General features: G+C 37.5%; 1 protein-coding gene across 1 annotated transcript in view; it reads left to right on the top strand.

The window, feature by feature from the left end:
* Positions 1-27,310, top strand: part of LOC109388440 (dystrophin) — a 1,592,311-nt gene that overhangs the window by 1,033,700 nt on the left and 531,301 nt on the right. The window contains exon 43 of the mRNA XM_019653146.1: positions 13,782-13,954. Within this exon, the coding sequence (XP_019508691.1) occupies positions 13,782-13,954 (173 nt within the window). The remainder of the gene's footprint in view (positions 1-13,781; positions 13,955-27,310) is intronic.

Here is a 27,310-nt window from a genome sequence, read left to right as displayed (position 1 = left end):
AGTGCCTTTTATACATTATATCCTAACTTACTGAGTTAAATCATCAAGACGTGAATTCTAAAAATGTACACATATATATCAGCATGGAGATATTTGATCTAGGTTTGTGAATACTGAATTTTTCTTGACTAGCCTTTTTTTTAATTTTGCCATAATTTAAAAAAGTTTTCAGTTACAGTTGACATTTAATATTATTTTATATTAGTTTCAGGTGTACAGCATAGTTGTTAGACATTTATATAATTTAAGAAGTGATCCCCCTGACTAATCTAGTACCCACCTGGTACTATACATAGTTATTACCATATTATTGACTATATTCCCTATACTTTACATCCCCATGACTATTTTGTAACTAACAATTTGTACTTCTTAATTCACCTTTTTCAACCATCCCCCCAACCCCCCTCCCATGTGGTAGGCATCAGTTTGTTCTGTGCATCTGTGAGTCTGTTTCTGGGTTTGTTTGTTTTTTCATGTTTATTTTGTTCTTTAGATTTCACATATAAGTGAGATTATAAGGCATTTGTCTTTCTCTGTCTGACTGATTTCACTTAGCATAATATCCTCTGGGTCCATCCATGTTGTCTAAAATGGTCACTAATTTGAAAATTGGATGCAGCCTACGTGCCCATCAGCAGACAATTGGATAAAGAAGATGTGGCATATTCATACAATGGAATATTACTTGGCCATAGGAAAGAATGTGCATACTGAATTTTAAACTAGTCATGTATCAAAGTGTGTGGCAGGAAACGCACGTGTAATTGAACTATTAGTAATATTTTTTCCCAGTCACTGAGCTTGCATTATATGGTTATGACAAGCAGTAGGCTAAAGAGGTTGGCGAAGCACTGGATTTCAACCTGAAAGACTTTGATTTAGGTACTGACTCTTAATAGTTGTGTGCTTAGGCAAGTCACATAAAATTTCTAAATCTCAGGTTTTTTTTTAATTTTGAAATTAGATCAATGCTAATATCTGTCACAGCCTACTCAGCAACACTATTGTGTAGACTAAAATTATGTAGGATTTTGTGGACAGGTTTTTATTAAAATGTGTAATTATATAAATTTTAAGATTTGTAAAACTCATATTACCTCATCAAATATTCAAATATTATAAATTTATTATAAATTAAATGTCCATGTAAGTAATCCTAAAAAAAAATTGCCTTTAAGAAGGTGGTAAACCTTATAAAATCGCATATTTATATGTATAAAACTTTATATAAAATGTTAACAGCATAAAATATACATAAGGTTATTTCCAGATTTAGCACATAGCCTAGAGGTAAAAAGAAGAGTTTAAAGTAAAAAAAAAAAAAAGAAAGAAAATATACATAAGCTACAAAAAAATGTGCTTTTCACAAAAACTTCTGTTAGAGAATCTATATACTTTCAATCATATTCCTTTACTGTATTTCCAAAGCTCCACATTACTTATTCAGGGGTCAACTTTTCCATCCTTCTATTGATTTTCAGTGCCAAATAAATAACTCACATATGTATACATATATATATATATATATATATATGCGTATATATACACACATATACATATACATGTTTTTATTTCTTTTTTAGGTACAGTATGCAAACTGTAAATCATTTTGTTTCCATACACCATGACCTTTACCAAAAAAAGATGTTTTCTAGTTTATTTGAGATTTTGTTGTTGTTGTTTGGAATTTTGTTTTTAATGAGATACGTTGAATTAATTTTTTTTCCAGTTCTACTTCAGTAATGTAAACTTCTTTGTTCTGAGTTCACAACCATGACAAACTATTTAAAAGCATTTAATCTTAAATGAAGAGTGGTTTAATCAGTACTGTTACTTTTTTTTGTTTTTTTGAGTTTTGAGCTTTGTTACTGTTAATCATTCGGTTGCTTTTCTTTTGATATTTAGAAAAGCTAGCCTGTACTCATTTTCCAGTTTAAATTGGTAATCATGAACATGTTATGACTAAAATAACATTCAGTTGAACCTTATGAATTGGTGTTATATAGCTCAAAATATTCAAATATTGGCAATTGCATATAGTTCAATCTAATAAAAAAGCAGACTTTTACCCAAGTCTGCTTATTCCTGAATCCTAATGCATATCATTAAACATTCAAGGAAAAAAATCAAGAACTTTGTATTGTAAATCACATTAATGGACTCGAATTACTATGAATTCCCAAATTTAGTTTGCAAAACCTTAGATGAAAGATTAAAGAATGTTCTCATCATGAAGGAAATGTGTGGGGTTTCCAAAAAGTAAGGAGGTAGAGTGATTGGGTCCTGCTCCTATATCGTGTTTTTTTTTGCTTTGTTCTTCTTAAATTTATGCATTTAGGTTCAGAATAATTGTATGAAATAGTGGTTTTGCTTTTCTCTCCCTCATGTAAAACACAATGATGGAAAGCATGTTCTCCCCACATTAACAGCATTAATCATTTTAAAAGTTTGCAAAATATTAGCAAATGTGTTTCCAATTTTTCCAAAATTATGTACTGTCAATTTGTATTACTGTGTACAGATTTAATTACATTCTGTCTTGTATAGTAGTTATCTATGGACTTGCTTGATCTCATACCGGATGTTCACTTCTTTGTCAAAATAATAAGGGGCTCATGATTGCATATTTAAACAGGAAAAAGAGTATAAGGTGAAAAGAAGCAAGAAAACCACCCTGTTCACATTTTTCAATCCCATTCCTTGGCGTTAATCAGTTTTTTTAGGTATCCCTGGATTGCTGTGTTGCCTTGGAATTGTTTTCCATAAAACCTGCCCCTCTATGCTCAGTTACACAAGACTTGAAAGCATGTTCTGGCTCTAAAAAAAAAAAAAAAGAATGAAAGAAATGACCACATAGAATGCCACGTGTCTAATTTTTAATGAAGAAAAAGCATTTATTTTGACACACTCTCCATAACTATGTGTAAGAGCCAATTTTTCTCTCAAGCTTTTCTGTGAAATGATTTACACAATGTGCACAAATTAACACAAAATGTAGCTATCACAAAATGACTTGTGAAGTTGTTGTCAGTTTAGTTGGTGCTGATGGATTAGAATGGTTTTCGAGGAACGCTTGGAGCAGTGAAGTTCTCGTTGAATGTTCGGTGGCATCTGGGAAAGTTGGGCAGACGTAACTCTGAATGAAGGATGAGGCCTGTTGTAAGGTACCTGAGGTACTGAGAGGAAAGTGTGGAGAAACTTAGCCAAGAAATGCTGATGGATGTTAATGCTACTATTTACTCTAACAGCTAAAGGAGCAGTAAAATAAAATAAACAGAGAGATATCTAAATAGCTCACATCTGTTGGGGCCTGAATACATATTGCAGTGGATCAGAAACAATGTAACATGTCTTGAAGGTTCAGTGATTCAATTCACATTGGATTTTCATAAGCCAGTTAAGATTCAGAGCTTCAAGTCACTTTTTCACTTCAAATCAACATATATGTATTAAGGCCTGGATACTGTGCTTAACACCCTAAAAGAGAAATATAAGATGTGATCACTGCACCCTAGTCATTTGTAATATTAATTGGAAAATTTCATAGTTATACAAATGAGTTAGAAAGTAATAAAGGTAGGAAGACATAGTATAGCCAAAACATGTAGTAGAAGACATGAGTGGAATCCATGAAGAGGAGAAGCAGTGTAGAAAGTAGAAGCTGAGAATAATTATGTAGAGAAGAAAGCCTTTGAGTATTAGTGCTTTGAACATAATTGGAATTTGGACGATACTAATAGCTACCACTTGTTGATTATGTGCCAGGATGTACCCTAAAACTCTTTACTTATGGTAACTCATATGGTAATCACAACAACCCTATGAGAAAGCATCATTATTATACCCATTTTCAGAATTATCCAAGTTGAAGATGGTGATTTGGATCCGAGTGGTGGTGGGGTCAAATTCTGGATACATTCTAAAGGTAGAGCCCGTAGAATTTGGTGGCCAACCGATTGCACGTGAGTTGGTGGAGATTGGATTCCGGTATCACACTAAGAATTTGGGCCTGAAAAACCAGAAGAATGGAGCTGCCATTAACTATAGAATGTGGAAAATTACAGGATGATCAGGTTAGGGTGCAAGTTTGAGTATAAGTTTACTTTTGACATGTTAAGTTTAAGGTACTTATTAGATACCCATGTGAATATCAAAGGACCAGTTGGATATATGTAAGTTAGAGTTCAGGAGGGAATCCCAATGAGAGAGATGCATTTGGGAATTATTGGGGATAATTTGTTAGCTCCTCTTCCACACTTGCTCAGAAAATATGGGTCTTTTCCTGTGTTCCTTTCTCAGCCCTCTTTCCTTTCACCCTGCCTCTGTAGACAATCTTAGCCACTCCATGACCTACATATCACCTTGACACAAATGGATCTTATTGACGAGTTGGAAAACGGGATAAGCAAGATGTCATAGATTTATTGCTGACCGTGGCCAACCGAGTGGGGCATCCAGCAGATGTAGGAACTGAAACATTTTATGACTTATTCTGCTTAACATTTTCGCTGCGATGTTCATCTCTAGTCGAAGGATATTTCCATGCCACTGACTGCAGCGTTTGACTTGATCTCACAAGCTCAGTGTTCCAGAAAGAAGTTTAGGAAAGCAGATGTACATCTTTCCTATATTTTTGTGTCTTTCAAGAATGAACAACAATAGGACATTTTTATACTTTAACAATTTCTTTTAATAAAATGTAGCACCTTAGCTGTAGCTACTTAAAAATATAAATACTGTAATTATCTTCTGTGGATTTTTGACACCTTTTGGAGAACAAACTTGAAATCAATTAACAGAGTGAAAAGGTTAAGGCTACAGCAGAGTGTTCATGGGCTAAGAAGAGCAGGAGGTATTTGTTTTTCTGGCTCACTGTTATACCCCCAGTACATAGACTGGGCCTGGCACGTGCTAGATTTTTGACAGATATTAGTTGAGTTCATGAATGAAGTTGGAGATGTAGCTCTCAGAAAAGTAGAGAGAAACCTGGGACATGACACAACTAGGGAAGACTAGGGAGACCACAGCCATGCTTCATGGACTGAATGCTGCAGAGGAGGGGAGAAGATGCAGTGAAATGCTACTCGTGAAGCAATCAATAGCAATTTCCTTCAGGAAGTGAATATGAGAAAACGTGGTTTGCAGGTGTTTATAACCATTTGCTCACACGAGTGATGCTGAGAAATGCAACCTGGGGAGTCACTCGAAAGCAGTTTTATGTATTTTTTTCAAATGAAGTTCAATATACTTCAAACCAGAGTATCACTGAAATACGGAAATCACTTTTAGGGGAAAATATGCCAAATAATCCATTTCATATTTTCTTAATTTGAGCTTTATGTTTTTATATATCTGAAACTAGTTTGTTTCAATTTTTTGTTTTAAGATTTTATGGGGGAATTGGGGGAGGGGAACAGCATTGGGGAATCGGGGAAGGGGAAGAGACAAGTTGCTGTCCTTTTGTTCTTCAGTCTAGTTGTAGAGGATGTCGCTTCACTGGCCCATGTTGGTATTGTGATCATTGCGCTCTTCCCCGGTGAGGCAGTCGCTCGCCGGCCACTGGACGGCCGCTCACGGTGGGTCACGGCTGCTCACGGCGGCTCATGGCAGCTCACGAAAGCTCACGCCAGCTGCCGACCAGCCCCACTGCAGCCTATGCTGTCGCCGGCGACTCGTGGTAGCCCAGCTCCAGGTCGAGCTGTTGTTGAGCATCTTAGCTGTAGAGGGCACAGTGTCACTGGCCCTCATGTGGGATCCGAACCAAGGCCCTACTGCTCAGAGCTGGCATCCCAAGCCAATACTTAACCAACACGCCACTCGGCTGGCCCAATTGTCTCAATTTTAAGATACCTTTTTTCCTACTGAAACATTTTTACTAAGGGTATATTGCCAAGATCTGAAGTACATGTTTTATAAATAATTTCTAAATATTTTATTGCAAACCTTAAAATAGAAGACACAATTTGAGATTATCATTTATATACGCATCCTACAATCAACATATTTAAAATCCTACCTTGGTAAGAGTTTTAAATTCATGAAAATGTTTGAGCTTTCTTCTTGGTATAAAATTGGACTAAAGACACCTGTAAATTATAGACATTTTCCTTTTTTAATTGTGTGCTGAGGTTTAAGCAATTGCTGAATTGAATTTTATCTTTTGTCTTTGTGAGATGCCCATTTATTTTCATGAGTACAGAGAAGGACCAACAGAAATGATGCTATTTTAAATACTAGAAATCATACTGGCACTTTTCATAGTAATATTGAAACAAAGAACTTAGCTGTAAGTACAAAATGACATTAAAAATACAATAAGTTGTTTTTAAAGTTTATTTTTATCATTCGTGATTAACAATAAGTTCAGTGTATCAGACATTACCATCCCCTGCTCCAGCTCTGTTCAATTTCTACTGTATCTACTTTGACATTCATACAAATAGGTTTACCATTTAGGTGGGTAAAGGCGTGCTCTGTAATGAAACATTGTGACAGCAAGGGAATAGTTGTCGCTTTACATTAAATGGAAGAAAAACTAAATAGCAGTAATGTGCCCATTATGATAGAGAACAGAGCATAGTTAAATTAAGAGTTGCTTGAGACCTTTGTCTCAACCTGATTAGTTGACAAATAGGTCCCTCGTTTGGCTCCCTAGATAAATTGTCTGTGGTCTCTCGTTTCCCTTTTCAGCCTGTTGAAGGCACTTATTGCACAATACTTTAAAAAAAATCAAAGTATTTTTAGGTTCAAATCGTTTCTGTTATGAATGTCTTTTAAGAACTGCTTTTCTTAAAGAGAGACCATTGTTTTAAAATATTATTTATCTCAAAATTGAGGCCTACATTATTCTCTGTGTTATCAATGAATTCTTATTTAAACAAGCTTTTCAACTAAAAGTGTGAATTAAAGCAGCATAGTTCGTAGTCTTCTGTTTTTCCTTATTTTACATATTTGGACTTCATCTTTCACTTGTGAAAGTTACTTCACTATCTAAATTTTCTCTTAACAGTGTATAGATAAGGGTCTTATTGAATTTATTTGATACTGTGAATCAGAATTGCAAGGATGCTGTTTTAAAATATTAAGGACTTATGTAAACCCATGTGCAAATGCCTTCCAGAAATTAAAATTTCCTTTTGTAGGAAGAGTGGTTAACAAATAAACATCTTATGGATTTGAAATGAGGGGCAGGGAGGTCAACTCATGGGGCATGTCAAAATTTAGAAAGAAGTTGACTAAATAGTAGGTACTTCATCATTTTTCCATCATATTTTCAGGTAAGATAAGGAACTATTAAGGGATAGAAATGGAAATAATAGATTCTGTAGTGATCCTAGGGATTTTTCTATCACCATAGCAACTACAGGAACTATGCTTTCATTTTTAGAGGGTCAGAAACTGTAAAGATCACTTATTTCTAGACGAACTAAAACAGTGAAAAGCTATAAAAGATCTCATCTCTGACTTTAAACTATGGAAACTGCTACAGAATTTTCTTTGGTGCATATACCATTTTTTCTGTGTGCAATGCCTCAGGGACAAGAGTATGTGTAAGGATTTTAAAAAGGATTTCCTGGACTCTAGCCAATTTTGAAAGCATTCTCTGAGAATGCACCAAGGAGCCATTATCTAGATATCCAGGGAGTATGACATCCCCTGCCCCAGTTTTTGCTTCTTGCTTTTCTCATTTAAGATAGAAAGTTTCCTTGCCATTGCAACATGCTGCCCAGCATTGCTAAAACCATTCATAACTCGATTCTGAGCAACTCTACCAATTTCCAGAGAAATGGGGACTCTGCAGAGATTCAGGTTAAACTCAGGAAGCTTTGCAAGCTCAAATCCTCAGAGAGAGAAGACACACACACTTACACACATACACATACACATACACACATACACACACACACACACACGCACGCATGCGCACACACACACACACGCGCGCACACACACACACACACCTCATCAAAGCCATCAATGTATTACTTTTATTCTAGTGGGGAAAATTGTCTTTCCTTTCTCTTGAATTGTACCCCCCTAGGAGATTACAGCCATTCATTTCAAGTGTGTGGGCTCCCGATGTACAGACAAAGGTGGCTGGTGGGCCCAATGTGAATTTAAGTAATCAGCCAGTCAGTAAGCTGGCTGCTTACTATCATGGGGAGAACCTGGAAAAAGTCTGGGTCTTTGTCCTTGGGCTGGCAGCCACACTAAAATGGAGTCCGTGACTTCTCCATCATCAGGGGTTGAGCCAGTGCCAGTGGTGGTGGAATTAGGCTGCAAAAAGGTCAGTCGAGTTAACAAACAACAAAGAAGTCATGTTGGCGCATGTTCCCAGCACCTGACCTAATCAGGCACATGGACTGCTCCTAAATATTCCACCCAAGGCTCTGGGTCACCAGAAGATGGCCATGAAATTTTGCCAGGTGAATTACCAAAAAAAAGAAAGAAAGAAAGAAAATATAGACTATGTAGCATGCCAGATGGGCACTGGACTTCTCAGGGAGACCACTTCATAGACTGTAGATGCCTGACCACTGCGCTATACACCTGAAGCTGAAGCTGACTAATATTGAATGTCAACTATAACTACATATATATATATACACACACACACACACACACACACACACACACAATATCTATCTATCTATCTATCTATCTATCTATCTATCTATCTATCTATCTATCTATAGTCATGGGATGTAAAATACAGCATAGGGATGATAGTCAATGGTATTGTAACAGCTATACACAATGTCAGAGGGATAGTAGGTTGTTGGGGTTATCACTTCGTGAGGGGTGTAAATGTCTTAATCATTATGTTGTTTTTGTACACCTGAAACTAATTAAAAAATAAATTCAAAAAAATTTTAAAAAAGAAAGTATGAGAGGCATGCTTGGCTGCACTGACTTCTGGAACATGGCTAACATATGCCAAGTCCATTCTGTCTTTTAAAAACAAACATTTTTGTGGGGTGGCCGATTAGCTCAGGTGGTTAGAGCGCAGTGCTCATAACACCAATGTTGCTGGCTCAGTCCCCACATGGGCCACTGAGCTGCGCCCTCCACAACTAGATTGAAACAACTACTTGACTTGGAGTTGATGGGTCTTGGAAAAACACACTGTTCCCCAATTTAAAAAAATTTTTAAACAAAACCATTTTTCTTACATTATCAGTTTTGTTTTTATTAGTAGTAAACATTTCTTCAATGAAGAAGTGCCTTATGTCAAAGAAAGCAAAGCACGAGGTAGTCCTAAGCTGTTTTTAATTTGTAGTGAAAGAGGATGACAGTGGAAAACAGTCTGCTCTGTCCAGATTTCTGTTTTCCCCATTTCAGAACGCTGAAATTGCTCTTGATAGATCACCAGTGACCTCCTAAATTGCCGCAATTGACTCCCCCATCCTGTTCCTAGCTGCGTTTGCTTTATTGACGGTTTCCTCCCTCCTTCCTGATGTTCTTTCTTCCCTTGGTTTTGAAATTCTTTAGTCTTCTGATTCTCCCCCGAGGTCTGATGAGAATTACTCTTTGGGCATATTCATCTCTCTCCTCTGCCCCTGCTTCCCACAGAAGTTCATCTGTAGGCAACCTTTCTTTTCACTCTTTTCACTCTAAATCCTTTTGGGGGGCAATTTGACCAGCATTGACTAGCAAGTCTGAGATGTAACACCCGCAGAAGACAGTTTTAACCTACATTCCTCCAGATAGGTACTCTCACAGGGTATTTCTGTGTTGGCATGGCCTCCGACTCTTGTATGATAATACTCGACCTGTCAGATAAAGACTCGGACCACAGAGTTAAATCGAGTTGCTCAACAAAAGTAATGAAGCCTTCCAATCACAAGGTACATGGACTTGAAGAGAACACCTTGGAATTTTATAAACAACTCCTCTCTGAGATTAATTCACATCACCCATAACCATTGCATCTTATCCTGTCTCTAGCTAATTTGCAAGACCTGGGAACACAGCTGCTCTTTTTTTTTTTTTTTAGGTTACTGCTATAAGATTGACTTTTACCCCTTACAACTGGCATTATCTAGAGTCTCCCCTGTTTCTACAGCTTAGTCCTCCCCCAAGGCAAGTCTTCATGCAACACAGACAGAAGTCTTAGAATAAGGCAGGAGAACCTCCTAAGGTCTACCCATAACTCTCTACTGCTTCCCAGTTTGACATGTGGAGTTTGCTTCAGAGCCTGCCTTCTGGGAAGCTGCAGGATTAGTCATAACCGCTTCCTATCTAGCCTTGCTTCCATCTCACACGGTGTTAAAATCTTACCCAGTTTTGCCTGAAAGTAGTTAAAAATATTCCTTTTATTGATACTTGTGAAGTTGTTTTATATCTGTATTTACTTCTCGTGACAGGAAACGCAAGATCTCTGGATCTGAGAACATATCACTAATTACTCAAGACCATCCTTGCACCAGTTCCCATGCCCCAAATCCCCATAGGAAAATGCAGTGAGGGCCAGATATTTGTCATGTGGGCATCGCAGTACAGGAGAGAAACCCCCAAATTATGAATATCAGAGCTTATATAAAGAAGCTGGTGAGAGAGAGAGAGAGAGAGAGAGAGAGAGAGAGAGAGAGAGAATCGACTTTTGCTATAGAATGTAAACAAATCCTCCCCAGGGAGAGAGGAAGGTAGCGGTCTGTTGTTCTTGGAAGGTAAGTTAGACTGTAAGCAAAGGGCTCCAAACTGATAGGTTTGTAAACCTCTCTGGAGCAATGTACTAGTCTGAACTCCAATGTATGTTTACTATTCAATCATCCTTTAACCCAGTTCCCAATGCTCTTTGCTCAGAAAGCCCAGACCATGCGGAAATGTGAACATATGTATGGTCAGTAGTTGCCATCTCATTCCTCTTCTCAAAATCTAATGCCAGTTGCCTATTAGATATGTGCTGTCTGATGCCCCAAATGCTCTCAATACTATTATGTCTAAAACTGAACCCATCACTTACACACGTACACACATAAGCAGAAATGCATTGGAACCTGTTCATCTGAAATACAGTAAAACCTTGGATTTCAAATAGCGTGGTTTGTGAGTGTTCCGCAAGATAAGCAAACATTTCTAATACATTTTAATGTGGTAAACGAGCGATGTCTTGCAATACAAGTAGTTTGTTTCTGGAATGAATTATGCTCGCAAACCAAGGTACTACTGTACTTTTACTCAGTGACACCACTATTCACCTGGATATTCAGGCCAGAAACCTGGAAGTTGTTACTCAAGTCTTCCCTGCTCTTCACCCAACACAGTCATTGAGTTCTGCTGTCTTCTTCCTTATGAACATGTTTCTCAATTCAGTACAATAATGAATACCAACTAGATATTTGATTATCTTAATGGAGTTTTGTTAATTCTGTGGGTGTGATAGTGGTATTATGTGTACTTTCCTTGAAAAGAGTTGAAATATGTTGTAAACACATACTGAAGTATTTATGGATAAAATATTATATCAATTTATTTCAAAATAATCCAGTTGAGGAGATAAGGGTATGGGATCATAATGAAACAAGGTTGTCTATGGCTTCATAAGAGTCGACACTGGACAGTAGGTTCATGGGGACTATTGGTACTATTTTCCTGCATTTGTATGTATTTGAAATTTTCTGTAATACTCTATAAATCATGGTTTCTCACTGGTTACTGAATGACATTCAGAATTTTAAAAGCATATCATTAAACATCTCCAGCCTCTGTTTGCTGACCCATCTTCCCCTAATCCTCTATGTTTTCAAAAAGTCAGCCAAATATACCTGCTCATGTTCCCTGTCTTAGCATGCATGTAACATACTAACTATAATGTTCTACTTCTTTCAATTACTCAACTGTGTCACCCTTTCCTGAGCTTGCAACCAAATATGATATTAATATATAATTCATTCCTTCACTGAACTTCCAGAAAAGATCCGGCACCACTTAGACCACTCATAATATTCTTCCTTGTAATACAGTTGGGGCTACTACACTTTTATTTTTAACTTCAGTCTTCCAAACCACACCCTCCCCTACTACCAGAACCCGATCAATTTAAAACTTCTCAAAAACAAATGAATAAAACTGTGATTCACCTACCTTTGCTTTCTCTGTATTGATCCTTTTACATGGAAGAGCTCAGTAAACGTTTGCTCAAATGACTTGTCTGTAGCAATTCAGATGAGCAAAATAAACAAATTCATATTATCAAAACCAGCCAAATTTGTAATTTTTAGCTAATGTTTTTGAAAATCAGTATTTTTAAAGAATTTCATCACAGAAGGAGTTTTTGGTTTGTGATTTTTTTGCCCCCTTAAATACAATCTAGATACAAAATTATGGATTTAATTTGGAATACATTGGTTTCTTTATTTATTAAAGAGAAATGCATTAGTACCTACCATGTACTAGGTACAGGTCTGAGCTCTGGGAACCCAATAGAGAGCAAGACAGATGACATCGCTGCACTCATAGGGTGTAGTCTCGTGGTGTAGAGAGACCACTAGATATATAATTTTATGTTAGTCATAAGTGCCATGAAGGATACAGGATATACAGAGTGATTAGGGCTGCTATTGAAAATAGAGTGATAGAGAAGACTCCTTTGATATGAGAAAGAAGTAAGGGAGCCCGCCATATAAATGTGTTGGAGGGAAAGAATATTTTGGCAGAGAAAACAGCAAGCACAGAAACCTTGAAGCAAGAGTATGCTTGGCACACTTGAGGAACACAGAGGGGCTAATGAAGCTGAAATAGTGTGAACTTGGACGACACTAGGAAACAATAAGATTGGAATTGGAGTCTGCTTACAACCAAGTCATAGAGCTTTGAAGGTCATGGTAAAAATTATGGGTTTGATGAAGAGCCACTGGAGGGTTTGGAGTGGAGCAGTAATATAATCCAATTTGTTTTAAAAGAATCTCTTTGGTTCTTGTCTGGAAAATTGACTGGGAGAGGGGCAAGACTGGAATTAGAAGGATCATTTCGGTAGCTGTTGCCATAATCCAGGTGAGACATCATGATAACTCATATCAGACCTATAGCAAGGGAGGTAATAGGAAGTGCTCAAATTCTAGATATATTCTGGAAAGAGATCTGACAGGATTGTCCAATGATTTGAATACTGGGGGTTAATAAAGAAAGCTCAGCAATAATTCCAAGGTTGTCAGCTGGAATAACTATTAATTGATATGTCATTTACTGAAATGGGGAAACTATCAAAAGAGGAGGTTAAGGGGACACAGTTCAGAACTTGGCTAGGGACATATTAAGTTTGAGATGCTCATGAGATATCCAAGTGTCAAGAAACTAGTTGGATCTTTTGAGTTTGGAGTTCAGAGTTGAAGTCAGGGCTGGAGATACAGTTTGGGAGCCATTGTTGTATAGAGGGTATTTACAGTCATAGGACCAAGGAAAGAAGTGTCACAACTAAGAACACTCAATATTAAGAGATTAATAAGAAGAGAAGGATTCAGCACAGGAGCCTGAGAGGCAGTAGACAAGAAAGTGGAAGAAAAGCCAGAAGTGTTCAGGTTACAGAAGCCAAATGAAGATAGAGTTTTAAGATGGAGGAAGGGATCAACTGTATCAAGATCAGGGCTGTGAATTACCCATTGAATTTGGGCCTGTTGAAACCACTGGGCTTCAGGACTGACGATTTTAAGAAGTCAATAATTAAGAATTGCAACACAGTTTGTGACTTCTGGGGTTTATACATTTTCTTTTTTTTTTTCCTCTTTCCCTAGACAGTGGATTCATTTCTGATGTGTTTTACAATTTTAATATTACAGAATATAAAAGACAGCCTGCAACAAATCACAGGTCGGATTGACATGATTCACAATAAGAAGACAGCAGCATTGCAAAGCACCACCCCTGCGGAAAGAGCAAAGCTCCAGGAAGCTCTCTCACGGCTTGATTTCCAATGGGAAAAAGTTAACAAGATGTACAAGGACCGCCAAGGGTAGGTCACACTTTCATTTTACTGAATGATTGTACCTATTTTCAGGGAACTCTTGACTTCATTTCAATGTTCTCCACTGAATAAAGAGAGGTGGGGAGGAAAAGAGAGAGAGAGTATTCCTAATATTGGAAAAAGGTAAGTGGAAGAACAAATAATGATGAATGGTTCAGACTACTGAGCTGAACTCTAGAAATTATCCTGTACTGAAGTTAACATGATGTTGTTGCACTACACTATATTATCTGCCAAAATCAGGTAATGTCAAAACAGGTATTGTCATTGAATTGAGTTGGTGTAAATAATTGTATAATATAAAATGTACATCTTTGGTCAAATCTCTGTCCTGTATATTTATAGCAGTTTGATACTTAGAGTAATCGGTTTCAAATACAAGCTACCAACAAAAAGTTGATTTTCACTTATTGTTTCTGTTTTTAAGGCATTGCTTTACATTTTGAAGTCCCCCCCCCCACACACACTTATTTTATGGCTATGAGGAATTTGTTAGGTTGATTTATTATAAAATAATGTTTTAGTGCATACTTTAATAAAAATATCTAGCTTTTGATCAAAATGTTTAAATTCACATACACCCTCTAGCCTCATACCACAAGAAGGTAGAATATTGTTTTCTCTTCCAATTTTAGATTAAAAGCAACAGTGTTCTAATGTCTTTAAAACAATTTGTTTCAAAGATTGGTAGTCTCAAAACAGGCTTCATCATTATTCTCAGAGGAAATGAAATCATTTTTAATAGTTATAGGGAACCTCCTAAATAGCTCTCATATCTGTCCATTTCTAATTCTCTTCACTTTTATTTTAATGCTTCATTTACTACATTAGGCTCCTAAACCGATACTTCCAGTAGAAATCATGGTTCTCTCTAATGGGCATCCCTACTTTGCTCCCAGTTGTGTTTCATCCAGAGTTGTTTTTGTAAAGTGTAAGAACTTCAGCACTATAATCTCATTTCCCTTAGAATAAAGTCCATACTCCTTCATTGGGCGTATAAGGCCTTCAGATGCCCCTCTGCTCATCTGGTCAGCCTCACTGCTTATCAATTCTTGCCTGAACTAAAACCCCTCCAAGTTCTGCTCTGGCAATATTCAATTGATTTGAAGATTGTCTAATGGTTTGTGCCCCCGCTGGCCTGTCTGTCCTTCAGGTCTCCCCTGATACGTTATTTCTTTCTTAAAATCCAAAACCTGTCAATTGATTATAAAGTCTAGAAACACATATCATTTTATCATTGAATGTAATATCAGACCATTTATGTGGTTGCAAATGTTACCAGACTCAGTGGCTCCAAAGTGACCTACTCGTAGAATTTACCATCTAATAATCAATTCCTTTACTTGTGTGCCTCCTGCACAAGTTCCTTAAAGACAAGAGCTATGTTGTATTTTGTGTGAATGGCTCAGCACTAATATAGTCCTGAATCCAAGGTTGGTGTTCAGTGTGTCTGGACTCAAGCCTCCTCCCAGAAACCTGAGAATATTTCTCTCTGGGTGGTCTAATGATTTTATCTCAATTTCCTAGAAAACAGCTGATCCCAGAGTATCCAAAGCTAGTCTTGATAAAAGAAGTGAAACTCAGCAACAATGTGCGTATACTATGAAAAACAAACTTCTAATGCCCCCATGGTGCATCTTCTCTCAATATCCCCCATTGCATCATTGAGCCCCTGCAAGCTACTCCAATGAGGTCAGTTTCATCACCCTGTTTTGGGTGCTCATTCCACAGTTGGGATGTTTTTGGTTGTTGTCTTCTCTCAGACACTGTTTTCTTCCAGCCATCCAGGCCACCAACACCATCTCCTAAGAACCTTGTAAGCAAGGTGGGAGCTTCTTGGGTAGCCAGTTGTTACTGGGCTTCCGTATGCACCTACTGCTTTGCACTAAAGCAGAGGTTAGACTTTCTGCTTTTCGAGGCTTCTCCCCCACTTTATTTATGGCATCTTTGGCCAATGAGCTAGGTATTCCTTCTCCCAGGGTCATATAGGTGTTTTTCTTTCAGTTCACCATTAACTGTAGACTTTAACAGAAGCAGATGCACTAATGGCATTCCATAGAAAGGGTAAACTGCAGTCTCACCCCAAATCTGGGGCCTTCCGTATGCCTGGCAAAGGATAGAGTGTCTCTAACCCCATTAGACTTGCTCTTTTCATATCCAGAGGCTGGACGAGTATCTTAATTTTATGCTAATTGGCCTTCTCTACGAATTGGTCAGAAATTATTACATTTCCTATGGCTTTTAGTCTAGTCTCAGGTAAAACTGGTTTAAATCATTGCTTATGAGACCAGGCATTGTTTTGGAATCCTGCCTTTACTTCTGACTCGCTATGTGTCCTTCAGCAAGGTCCTTAACTTTTCTGCTCCACAATTCCCTTATCTAGAATGGGATGAAATATTTCCTAAGTTGTAGCATTGTTATGAGAATGAAATGACACAATGCAGGTAGAGCGCTTAGCGGATTGCTTATACAGGATAATGACTCAATTAAGCTTGGCATTTTTTATGATGAAAACCGTGGTCTTGTGTCTCAGATCATCTTCATGCCCATTAATTTATTCTGCTATTCTTTCACATTTTCCTGAGCATCACAGAAAAAATGAATTAAATTCAGTCCCTGCTTTGGAGAAACTCCCAGTCCTGGAGAGAAAATGGACAGTCAGTAAAATATGGGTTGATAGATACGAGCTATGCTAGATGGTGAGAACAAGACCCCTGGGGAGTGGAATGGGAACATCTTACTGAGAGCCAGTCGTAAAGCAAGGTCTATGAACCATTCAAGGTTCCAAGTTACAGCTAACAGAAAGTGACTCTGGTTACTTAGGTAGAATTATTATACAATTTATTAGAAGGATATCAGGTAGCTCATGGAATCAATGGAAAGGCTTGAAAGCCATGCTTAAAAATGGACAGAAACCGGGTCAGCCGAGTGGCACGTTGGTTAGGAGTTGGCTTGGGACGCCAGCTCTGAGCAGCAGGGCCCCGGTTCGGATCCCACATGAGGGCCAGTGACACTGCGCCCTCTACAGCTAAGATGGTGAAAAACAGCTTGACCTGGAGCTAAGCTGCTGTGAGTTGCCGGCGATGGCATAGGCTGCAGTGGGGCTGGCCGGCAGTGGGTGTGAGCTTTCGTGAGCTGCCGTGAGCTACCGTGAGCGGCCATACAATGGCCGGTGAGCGACTGCCTCACCCGGGAAGAGCGCAATGATAATACCAACATGGGCCAGTGAAGCGACATCCTCCACAACTAGACTGAAGAACAAAAGGACAACAACTTGTCTGTTCCCCTTCCCCAATTCCCCAACGCTGTTCCCCTCCCCCAATTCTCCAATAAAATCTTTAAATAAAATGGACAGACACTTTCAAGGAAGACCAGCCTAGGCATTCAGAAACACATCCAGCATCAAGCCACAAAATGAATCTGTAAAGTTCTGTCATGGCCATGATATGGTACACCTAGAAGTAGCATTGCCACTGGATATTGTTTACTACTATCACTCCCTAAATTACCACTTCTTTTTGTGTCACTAACTTTAGAATTAAGGTTTCTGACAGAATCATTAATAAGGCAGGGATTGGATGTTGTTCTCTAATGTTTAGGTTAGTAAGTATTTTAGTCTTTGCAGGCCATATATTCTTTGTGGCAACTATTTAACTCTGCTGTTGTAGGGTGAAAGAAGCCATAGATAACACATGAATGAATGGGCTGGTTTATGCTAATAAAACTTTATTTACAAAGACAGATGGTGGGCTAGATTTTGTTGGTGGGCCATAAATTGCAGACTTCTGTTCCAAGGCAAGCTTAGGTCATATAAGTAGGTTCTAACTGCCATGGGTCAAGGAAAATAGCTGGAATTTGGGCTCCATTGTTGTGGTAGTCATGGACTTATTTCCCACCACGGTCCATACAATGGTACATTCTTGAGTCCTTAGAGAGATTAGAAGCTACACATTCATAAATAGACAAGTGGCCAATATAGCCTTCCTGTTGGGTTCTCGACAAAACTCTACTATGTTTTTTAATAAGCCAACTTGAGGTTAAATCAAGATACCTTTGAGCCAGTAAGAGGGTATTGGCATTTCTTCATATATGATCTGCATATGATAGTCTGTTAGCTGTTACCATAATATAGTGATATAGATCACCCCAAACTCAATGACTTAACACCACAAGCATTTATTCTCATGCTCATGGATCTTTAGGTTGCCTGTTATTTGGCTGACCTAGGCTAGGCTTGGCTGGGCAGCTGGTTCCAGCTGTGGGTTAGCTTGACTAAGCTCAGGATGTGCGTTGGTTTAAGGTCGGCTGCATGTGTCCTTATTCCAGGCCTAAAATGACGCGTCAGTGCATGCTCTTCTCATGATGGCTCGCCAGAGTATGAACCAAGTCTAACCTCCCAAGAGCACTCATGGCCTGTGTTCATGTCAAGTCCACTCCTAGTCCATTGGCCAAACAACCTGGCATCCATAGAACTGGGAAGTAGTCCCTTCCTACAGTAGAAGGGGAAGAGGGATGAATATTTGCTGAACAGTAATCCAAATTATTATAGGTAGTTAATCATTAATTATAGAAGATGTTTTATAGCTAGAAAATACCTTAGTGATTTTTGTCCTTACTCATTATGTCACAGGGGAGACTAAATCACAAAGATGTTAAGCGACTTGCCCAAGCACATACTACATGGCATATTTCTATTTTACCAAAATATTAAATGCTAATAAGTTTTTATAGTTTACTCACAATAAGTTACAAATATGATAAAATGCATTAGACTCTTGGCATTCCTAAGGCACAGGTTCTAAGACCATCATTCATCAACAAATTCATGAATGCCATAATGTCAAAACTCACCTACATTAATTTCATGATGTAACACAGACATTACTCTTTAGGAGAGGGCGAGCAGAGAATTCAAGGCCTGATTGATCTGTGACTGCTCATTCATTATCTAAGAGACCTGCTTCTATGCATTGTCTTCCAGCATATAGAATTTCAACAGCTGTCTCAGTCAAGTTACAAATTATCAAAATACTAAAAGGGGCCCCTTCCCATGGAAACACAAATAGTGAACACAGTAAACATTAAATCCATGAATCCCATGTACCCATATTCATACTGATTGATATGGATAGATAAACATATATGTAAGATAAGTATTTAAATTGATGGGGCATTAATATTGTTGCTAAATTGTTTTCATCTATTTCTTGGTGAATTACTCACTGCTTATAAAAGATATCTACAGGAAGTGCATGACAACAAAGAGAATTAACATAAGATCTCCTTAGTATTAGAAAAACAAAGTCCTTTCTTTCCTTCAACGAACACCAAACACTTGAGGGCCTACTAAGTGTCAAGTAGTTTGTTTCCTTCTGATACCATCTTTACTATCCCTCAAACCATTAATAAATTTGCCCCATGTTCAGGGAATTACTCCCAAGCCTAAGAGGATAGCACAGTCCAAATGAGATAATAAAAATGATAGAAGTTTCTAGACTACAAATTGTTATATAGCCATAAGATGGCATTATTGTGTAACAACAAGATTCTGGTCTGATATCAAGCAAAATGATTTTTTTTAAATTGGTATTTCTACTTGGAATTGCATTTAGTAAGATATTTTTGGGTGGCTCACCCTTACATATAAGCGGTTAAATTCAAGATGATTCTGAGCTTTCGATCTGATGAAAAGAAGACAGGAAACCAAGAGCAGTGATTTTTATATTGAATTTCTAGAGAAAAAAAAATCTCAAAAAATGTGGCACAAGCAGTATGAGGGAATTTTAAAAATCAAATTGTATTACAAATGATATTTCATAGAATAAGAAATAGAAAAACGGTGTTGCATAAATGAAGCCAGATGCAAAGTGATGCATATTGTATGAATCCATTTATATAAACTCAATAACAGGCATATCAGGGCTTAAAGGTCAGATATAGTTACCTTTATGGGAAGTAGTAATGACCAAGACAGGAGCAGGTTCTGGGGTTCTGAGTAATGTTTTATATCTTGATCTGGATGCTGGTTGCATTGATATGTTTCTTTTAATAAAATTTATGGAAATGTACACTTCCTATACTTTTATGTGTGTATGCTGTACTTGAATGAAATTTACACTTAAAATCATAATACATACATACTTTTTTAAGTGCAGGAAGGACCTCAGAATTTTTTAAAAAGGTGTAGCTTTAAGAAAAGCATATTACTTTGTTTTATTATTGGCATCTCACCATGGAGCCCTGAACACTTTATAATGGACCAGGACAGACCCTAAGAAAAGTGTGTGGGCACCACTGTTCTAGACAATGTTTTGCCGAATTTACCCCATTATGCTGGGACCACAATACCTCATGTCAACAGGATGCTGATGGTGGGAGAGCTGGAAGATGCTTCCCCAGGGATTTTTCCCACTTAGCTATCTTCATGCCCAGCCCACAGTGGTAAATCACTCAGACTCTTGCTGCCATTTGTACTGCATGACGGAACATGAGACAATGAAAGAGATGAAAGGAGAGAAAATCAGAACAGAAACCAAAGAAATCTGATTTGAAGAGAAATTGCCTTAATCATCTCTGTATTCAAATTCTCAGGAACAAGCATGTGATGCTGCAAGTTCAGTTCCCATGCAACTTTCTCTTAAGCATTCGCTATCTCACTTGTAATTTTTCTACAGAGACATTCAATACATTTTTTTCTCATGTCAAGGTGAGGGAATTAACCCACGTTACAGAGAGAAAAAAGAATATACTAATCCTCATGTCATCACCATACAATTTTATCCTCTCAAGTGGAAGCTCGAGGGACAGATGCGTAATCAGGGAACTTTTCCAGAATTGTTTGCTCCCAAATGAGACATTCAGCTATCACAGCATTATCAGCCTCTTCTCTTTGTCACAATGCCATATGTAGTTGGGAAGATCAATGAGAAGCGCACACAGGATCCTGACAACTCAGGAAAGATGAACTTTGCGATCTTTGAATCAGTCTCTACTCAGTGTAAAGATTTTCATGCAAGATTAGATCTTCATATTTCCCCCTCAAGTATATACAAATCCACCAGTACATAATACTACTATTGGGTTTTGAAGTTGGTAGAATGAAGAAGTAATAGGTAAGAAAAAATGTCTCCTGAATATAGGAGCGTTTTCTGCATCTTATTTAAGAATCGTTGGACTGACCAGAGGAGAGGATTTTCATGCATTAATTCCTGGTCACAATGTAATAGGGAAAGATGTGTTAAACAGAGGAAAAAGTGAAAATTTCTATTTCCTACTTTAATGTGCTGTTGAGACCATGGTATATGGGGAAGGTTTCTGTTTAGGTTCTGAATATATATATATATATATATATATAATCTTTTTTTTTTGAAAATCATTATTTATGAAGTCATTGTTTGGATAGAGTTAACTTTTTAAACAGTTAGCTATGTGAAGAAAATAATACATAATGTACCTCCATAGATATGCCTGGAAACATACATAGATGCAGACACACTCACCACACTGGAAATATTTAAAAGTTTATTGTTAACCTTTAAGATTTCCCCAGTTAAGTACCTTATTCCCTATCTGCTCCCCTACCTTCATGTACATTGATTAGTGTGATTGATTTATGAGCTTCTGGATGTCAGAAACCATGTCAATTTTCCTTCGTCGTACAATGCCCAGTACAGTACACAGGGTTAGTAAATACTATTTGGTGATGATGGTGATGAAAACTATAATTTCACATCATTGATATGTCATATATGCCAGAAATAAATCACCGGCATTCTAAGAAAGGCAACTCTTTCACTAACATGTCATTTTCTATAATCTCCCTTCACCGAGTTTAGCCCTTACGCCATCTTCTCTATCGCATCTGCTTCCTCTTGTGTATTTCAATTTAGGGCTTACTCCTCCTGCACCCTACCTTCTAATTCATGCTGCTCTGTTCAAGTGTTTATATTTCTACCCAGGCTGTGTATAATCTAAAGTAATCCCTACCTATTGTGAATATCTTTCAGGGGCTACTTGTTGCCCTTTGCACGCCACTGAGAGAGGGATTGTGGGCCCAACAGAGGAGTCTTTGTTTCCACCCAGCAGCCCAAAATGAAGTGTATGATTTGACTGCTGATTCCAATTACATGGCGCTTTTACCACCAGAGGCAATGCTTTAAACTGCAAAAGATTAGTCCCATATACTGTGTGTTAGGAGGTATTCAATGTTAATATATTGACTATCAAACAGCCTCATTAAAACAAACCAATTATTAACAACAAATATCCTTATCCCATAATTCTGATTTTTTAAGCATGAACCTTTCAGTACAGTACACCATTTGAATTTGATTCCTCAACTATCCCTTGATTTATAGTTTCTGCTTTCCTTGCAATTTCTTCTGAATTGTTAGTTGTTGAGAACAGTTGGTGAAGGAATTGAATGAAGGGGATCTGTTGTATTTATTTAATAAAAGGGCTTTTTGAAAGGCATTAAATATAAGTTTGCTTCTGCCCATCAGCTTATCTTCTGTGTGTTCCTATTGCTAGTTCAAAGCACTCGAGAGTCACAGAATGATTTGCTTTTTATGAGAGCCATTTCATACAGGATCATTTGCCTTATATCTCCAACATTTTCAGATTCTTATAAATCTTTACAGTTCACATAGAGGTTAGCTTAAAACTTGCTTCAGATAAGAAACTGACTAGATATAAAATTCACATAATCTCAGAGTTAACCATAGATCAATATCCTGAATCTTTTTCTCAAAGTAATTGAACATTTTTGCTTCCCAGGATAGCTGTAGATACGCATTTCCATTCTTAACCACAGATGATACTACTTCTTCAATGTACATGGGGGCTATAGTTTGCTTGTTTGTTGTCTACATAAACTTGTATTTTCATTATTGCTAAAGAGGAAAATGCTGTAATATAGAAACCGATTTTATCCCTGTAGGACTAGCCTCATTTTGGAAATAATGCCACCATTTGACTATACTCAAGTATGTTACTTGGCTTTATTATGTCCCAAATTTCCTTCTCTAAATGCACATTTTCCCCCCTCCACACAGAATAGATCAGTTTTGGAAGAAAGCGAACTTGTGTTAAATGTTATGTTCCTGGAAGCTTTCTGTACTTTATCAATTAGAGTTTGTTTTGGATCAGAGTAGCAGAGGCTCAAGGTAGCAGCACCTTCACTAAGACAGAAACATATTTCTCTCTCAAAAACCTAGGAGTTTGCAGTCAAGGCAGGTAGGATGGTTCTGCTCATTCCTGCTTTCGACCCAGCTATCCTCATATAGTGGGCCCTCATGCATATGTTGCAAGATGGAGTTCCCACAGCATCAACCTTTGGTGAAGGCAAATGGGAGAAGGGGCAAAGCATGCATACTAATTGTATTTTAGGGAAGTTCCCTGGGAGCTGCCATGTTTTACTTACACTTATACTTCATTGGCCAGATGTCAGTCATGTGACTACACCTAAGCTGCAAGGGAGGCTGAGAAATGTTGTCTTTATTCCTGAATATTATGTTCTCTACCAAAATGTATACATTTCGGGAAAAATGGGAGCATGGTTATTTGTAGAGAACTAACAGTCTCCAATATATACATAGAAAAACCGCGTTTTGTTTTTTAAACAGCCTTAAGAAATATGTACAAGGGATAGTTATGTCTAGGGTTACTTCCTTCCTTTACTTTCTTACACAATTTTGTGAACTCTGCTTCAGCTAACATCTTACTCTGGCTTCCTGAATTCTGCCAATGTAAGAGTAGAAGTTTTTCATCATTGCTCAATACCTACTTCAGCTATCCACATCCTCAAAACAATTTTTCATTAATCAAATTTTGTCTGACTCTTCCCCCCTTTCCAAAAAAATCCACTGCTTAGCCCAGGAGAGAGACAGATAACTTGGTTGTCATAGTGCTGTCAGGTTATATGTCTTCTACTTACATCGTTTGACTAAAGTTGGGCCATTGGTAAATTTGAGTAGTTTAGATTGCTAACTCCAAGTTCTCTATTGTTGAGTAAGGACCTTAGCCTAAAGCTAAAATTATGACAGTGTATACAATTTCAGGACATTAACTGTTCTGGACATGTAAGGTAGGCCTTGCATAAGATTAAAGAGCTGCTGCTTTTTTAACAACACATATGTGCCAGGCATGCTTTCAGTGTTTTACATACATGATTTTGCCCTCAGGAGAACCATATTTACAGATGAGGAACTTGAGGTTTAGTGAACAAATAATGTCCCACATTCACATACTCTACACCCCTTGCCTCTTGTACATTTCACGTAGGATTTCTTAGGCTCAAGGACTACGTTCTCTCTTCCAGTTGTCATTCTTCAGTAGCAGCAACAGGGAAACATATAAAAACTTTAAAAAAAACATATCTGAAACTACAGCATTTTAAATAGAAACTTAAAATTTACAAGGTGCTGTCTTCATGTTCAATATCTGTAGATGAAATAGATTGTGATTCTGTTAAGATGCTTGGCAAAGAAAGCCAAATGGTAAAGGATCTTCTCAGATGCTTGAGGGAACCTGACTCATTCTTTGGTGGTTGAAGTCCTACTCATCTCTCAGGACTCAGATTTGGAACCCCTCACTGGTATCAATCAATGATTTCATTCTCTATGATCCTATAACTCTCTGTTCATGTACTTCTCTTACAAGTGCTTATTGTGAATTTGTATGTCTTAACATAGCTGTGTGTAACACTGTACAATCCAGTAGAGCTTTTGTTCCTATAGGGCAGAAACCCTGCCACACACCTTCTGTCACGCCTATAGCAAAACACAGTGTAATTACATGGTAGCTTCTCAATACATATTAATTTTTTAATTGATAAGTCATTAAATATAGATGATAAACTGTTCACTCAAAAGTTGTAATATTTTGGAATCACTAAGGTTCTTGTTTCTTTGGTTAGTAAGAATGTCATTTCCATTATTTTATTCAACAAAATATTTATGTAGGGTAAATTTTTGCATATTTTCTTTCACTTTTCTATGATAAGACTGAATTATGTCTTTGAGTGTGGTTATAGCAATATATGAATAATCTGAGGTTTTGATATGTTCTTTCAGTTATGGTATTTGAGAGAAATAAATAGTCTCTCAAAAAGAAATATACCCATTAGCCACTAAAGTCAACATAGTTTCTGGTGGAAGTCAACAATTTTTTGTTTGTTTGCTTATTTGCTTGTTTTAATTTCTGTTATTGGGATGGGGGGGCTGTTGCCATTTTAAAAATTCTAACACTTTAAATAATCTGTTTACTCTGTGAGAATTGCAAATTCTTGCCTGTAAGGCAATTTTCACAAGAATTATTTTCTTATTAGTTTTAGTTTATCCATGGACAGTCTCAAATTCCTCAAGGGAAAACTGCCCATTGCAAGCTAACGATGTGGTTTTTGAGAGATTTCTGCTTCAAACAACACATTTTAAAGCATTCTATGTGGTTCCTAAAATGGCTAGATACTTAGAAAAATAAGTAGCTGTTTACATGGATATTTTAGAGATTCGTAACATTTGAATAATTTGTATATTTGAAGAAATTTAAGCTGTATATTTTTTTCACAAAAGGTGAATTTTGTTTAGTTCTCTTGAAATGCTTTATTTATTTTTCTTTCTTTCATTTACCTTTCTCTAATATTCAAAGATGTTGCCTAGGATTTAAACTAAGGATTGTCATTCTGTTCCCTTTGAAGGAATTCTGAGGTAATCAGAGATATAATTCTGTAATCTTTATGGGTACCTTCCATAAAGTGGCAGCTCCATGATTAGGACAAAGATGCCAACTCTCATATTTGTCTTATCCCTTTTTCCTTATCTCCAAGTAATGTAGGAGTGACTCCAGGTAGCTATCTGTTGAGCCCCATTGGGTCTGCCAGTATTGGTCAGCTGCTGCCACAATAATTCTGTGTCACAAGCATACCCCAAAATAATAATAGGTTATTATTCTCATGCTTACAGGACTACTCTGAGTCCACTGTACATCAGCCTGTGGAATGGTAGGTTGAACAAATAGGCCTGATCCATGTATTTCATTCTCGGGCCCAGGCTTAAAACAATTCCCATGGCAAGCCCACCCCAGAGTAGAGGAATACACACTTCTCACCATGAAGCCATGTCAAGCGAGAGGATACGTAATATTACTACAGAATAGAATTGGGAATGACAATTTAAAATACTACACTACCCTAGTAGAATATTACAACATCGATTAACATTTTTGATGAAACACTTGTAACTTTCTGAGACAGCCTACCTACAACTTGTTGATTCCACTTGGGAATGTATCCTGAACCCATTTTCCACAAGTTTATCTCTAATCCAATGTGTTGGGAGTACGGTAATGCCTTGGTTTGCGAGCATAATTCGTTCTGGAAACAAACTACTCGTATTGCAAGACATCGCTCATTTACCACGTCAAAATGTATTAGAAATGTTTGCTTGTCTTGAGGAACACTTGCAAACCAAGTTACTCACAATCCAAGGTTTTACTGTACTTTTATTCAAGAAAACCGCAAAAACCAGATATGATGAAGCAGAATTTTAAAGACCCCCGAGAAAAACGGGATATGGAATCAAACTTGAAGACACAGTTTCCTTGACCAACGTGAGAGCCTCCTTGTGCTTCAGCACACTTGGAAGTTGGATTTCCGAATAGCATCATGACTTGCCATACCCAGCTGTCTGCTGCTCGCAACTACCATAAGCTGACTATCGCGGCTCACAGTATACCCTTGAAGAAGGCCATCTGGTTTATGTCTCTTGGCAAAATTTGTTTAAAAACAAGCAGCTGCATGACAAAGTAAGAAGGAGTCTCTGTCTAGCTGTGTGGTAAATAAGTAGGTTTGCAATGCACATAATAAAGCATTTTTCCAATCTAAGCCAACATTTCTAAAAGGGAAACATTCTTTTCTCACAGATAAAAGAAAAATACGCAGAATGCAATCACAGGGAAGGCTCTCCATCAGATTTATATTTTAGCAAGTTAATATTGAGAGAAAAATAAAATAAAAGCCAATGTGTGATTAGCTACAACTTTCTGGTGATAATTAAGTTTTGTGTACTTATATAGAATCCAATGCTTAGAAATTTTTGTTTAATTACATACATTACAATTCAAATTTCTTAAAGACCTAGCCTTTGAATCCTAATATTAGTTTGAATTGAATGATTCTGTGAAAAGACCCTCTGTCTCTCCTTCTCCTAGGTCTCTGTGTATCCCATTACACTTACTCTATCTCAAAAAGAGTAAATGCTAGGGGGCTGGCTGAGTGGCTCCATTGATTAAGAGCTCGCTCAAGAGTGCAATCTCTGAGCAACAGGGTAGCCAGTTCGATTCCCAGTC

Source organism: Hipposideros armiger, unplaced genomic scaffold (genome assembly GCF_001890085.2).
Source record: "Hipposideros armiger isolate ML-2016 unplaced genomic scaffold, ASM189008v1 scaffold_197, whole genome shotgun sequence".
NCBI classification, from domain to species: Eukaryota; Metazoa; Chordata; class Mammalia; order Chiroptera; family Hipposideridae; genus Hipposideros; species Hipposideros armiger.
The sequence above is the reverse complement of the archived record's forward strand: the minus strand, read 5'-3'. Positions and strand labels throughout refer to the sequence as shown.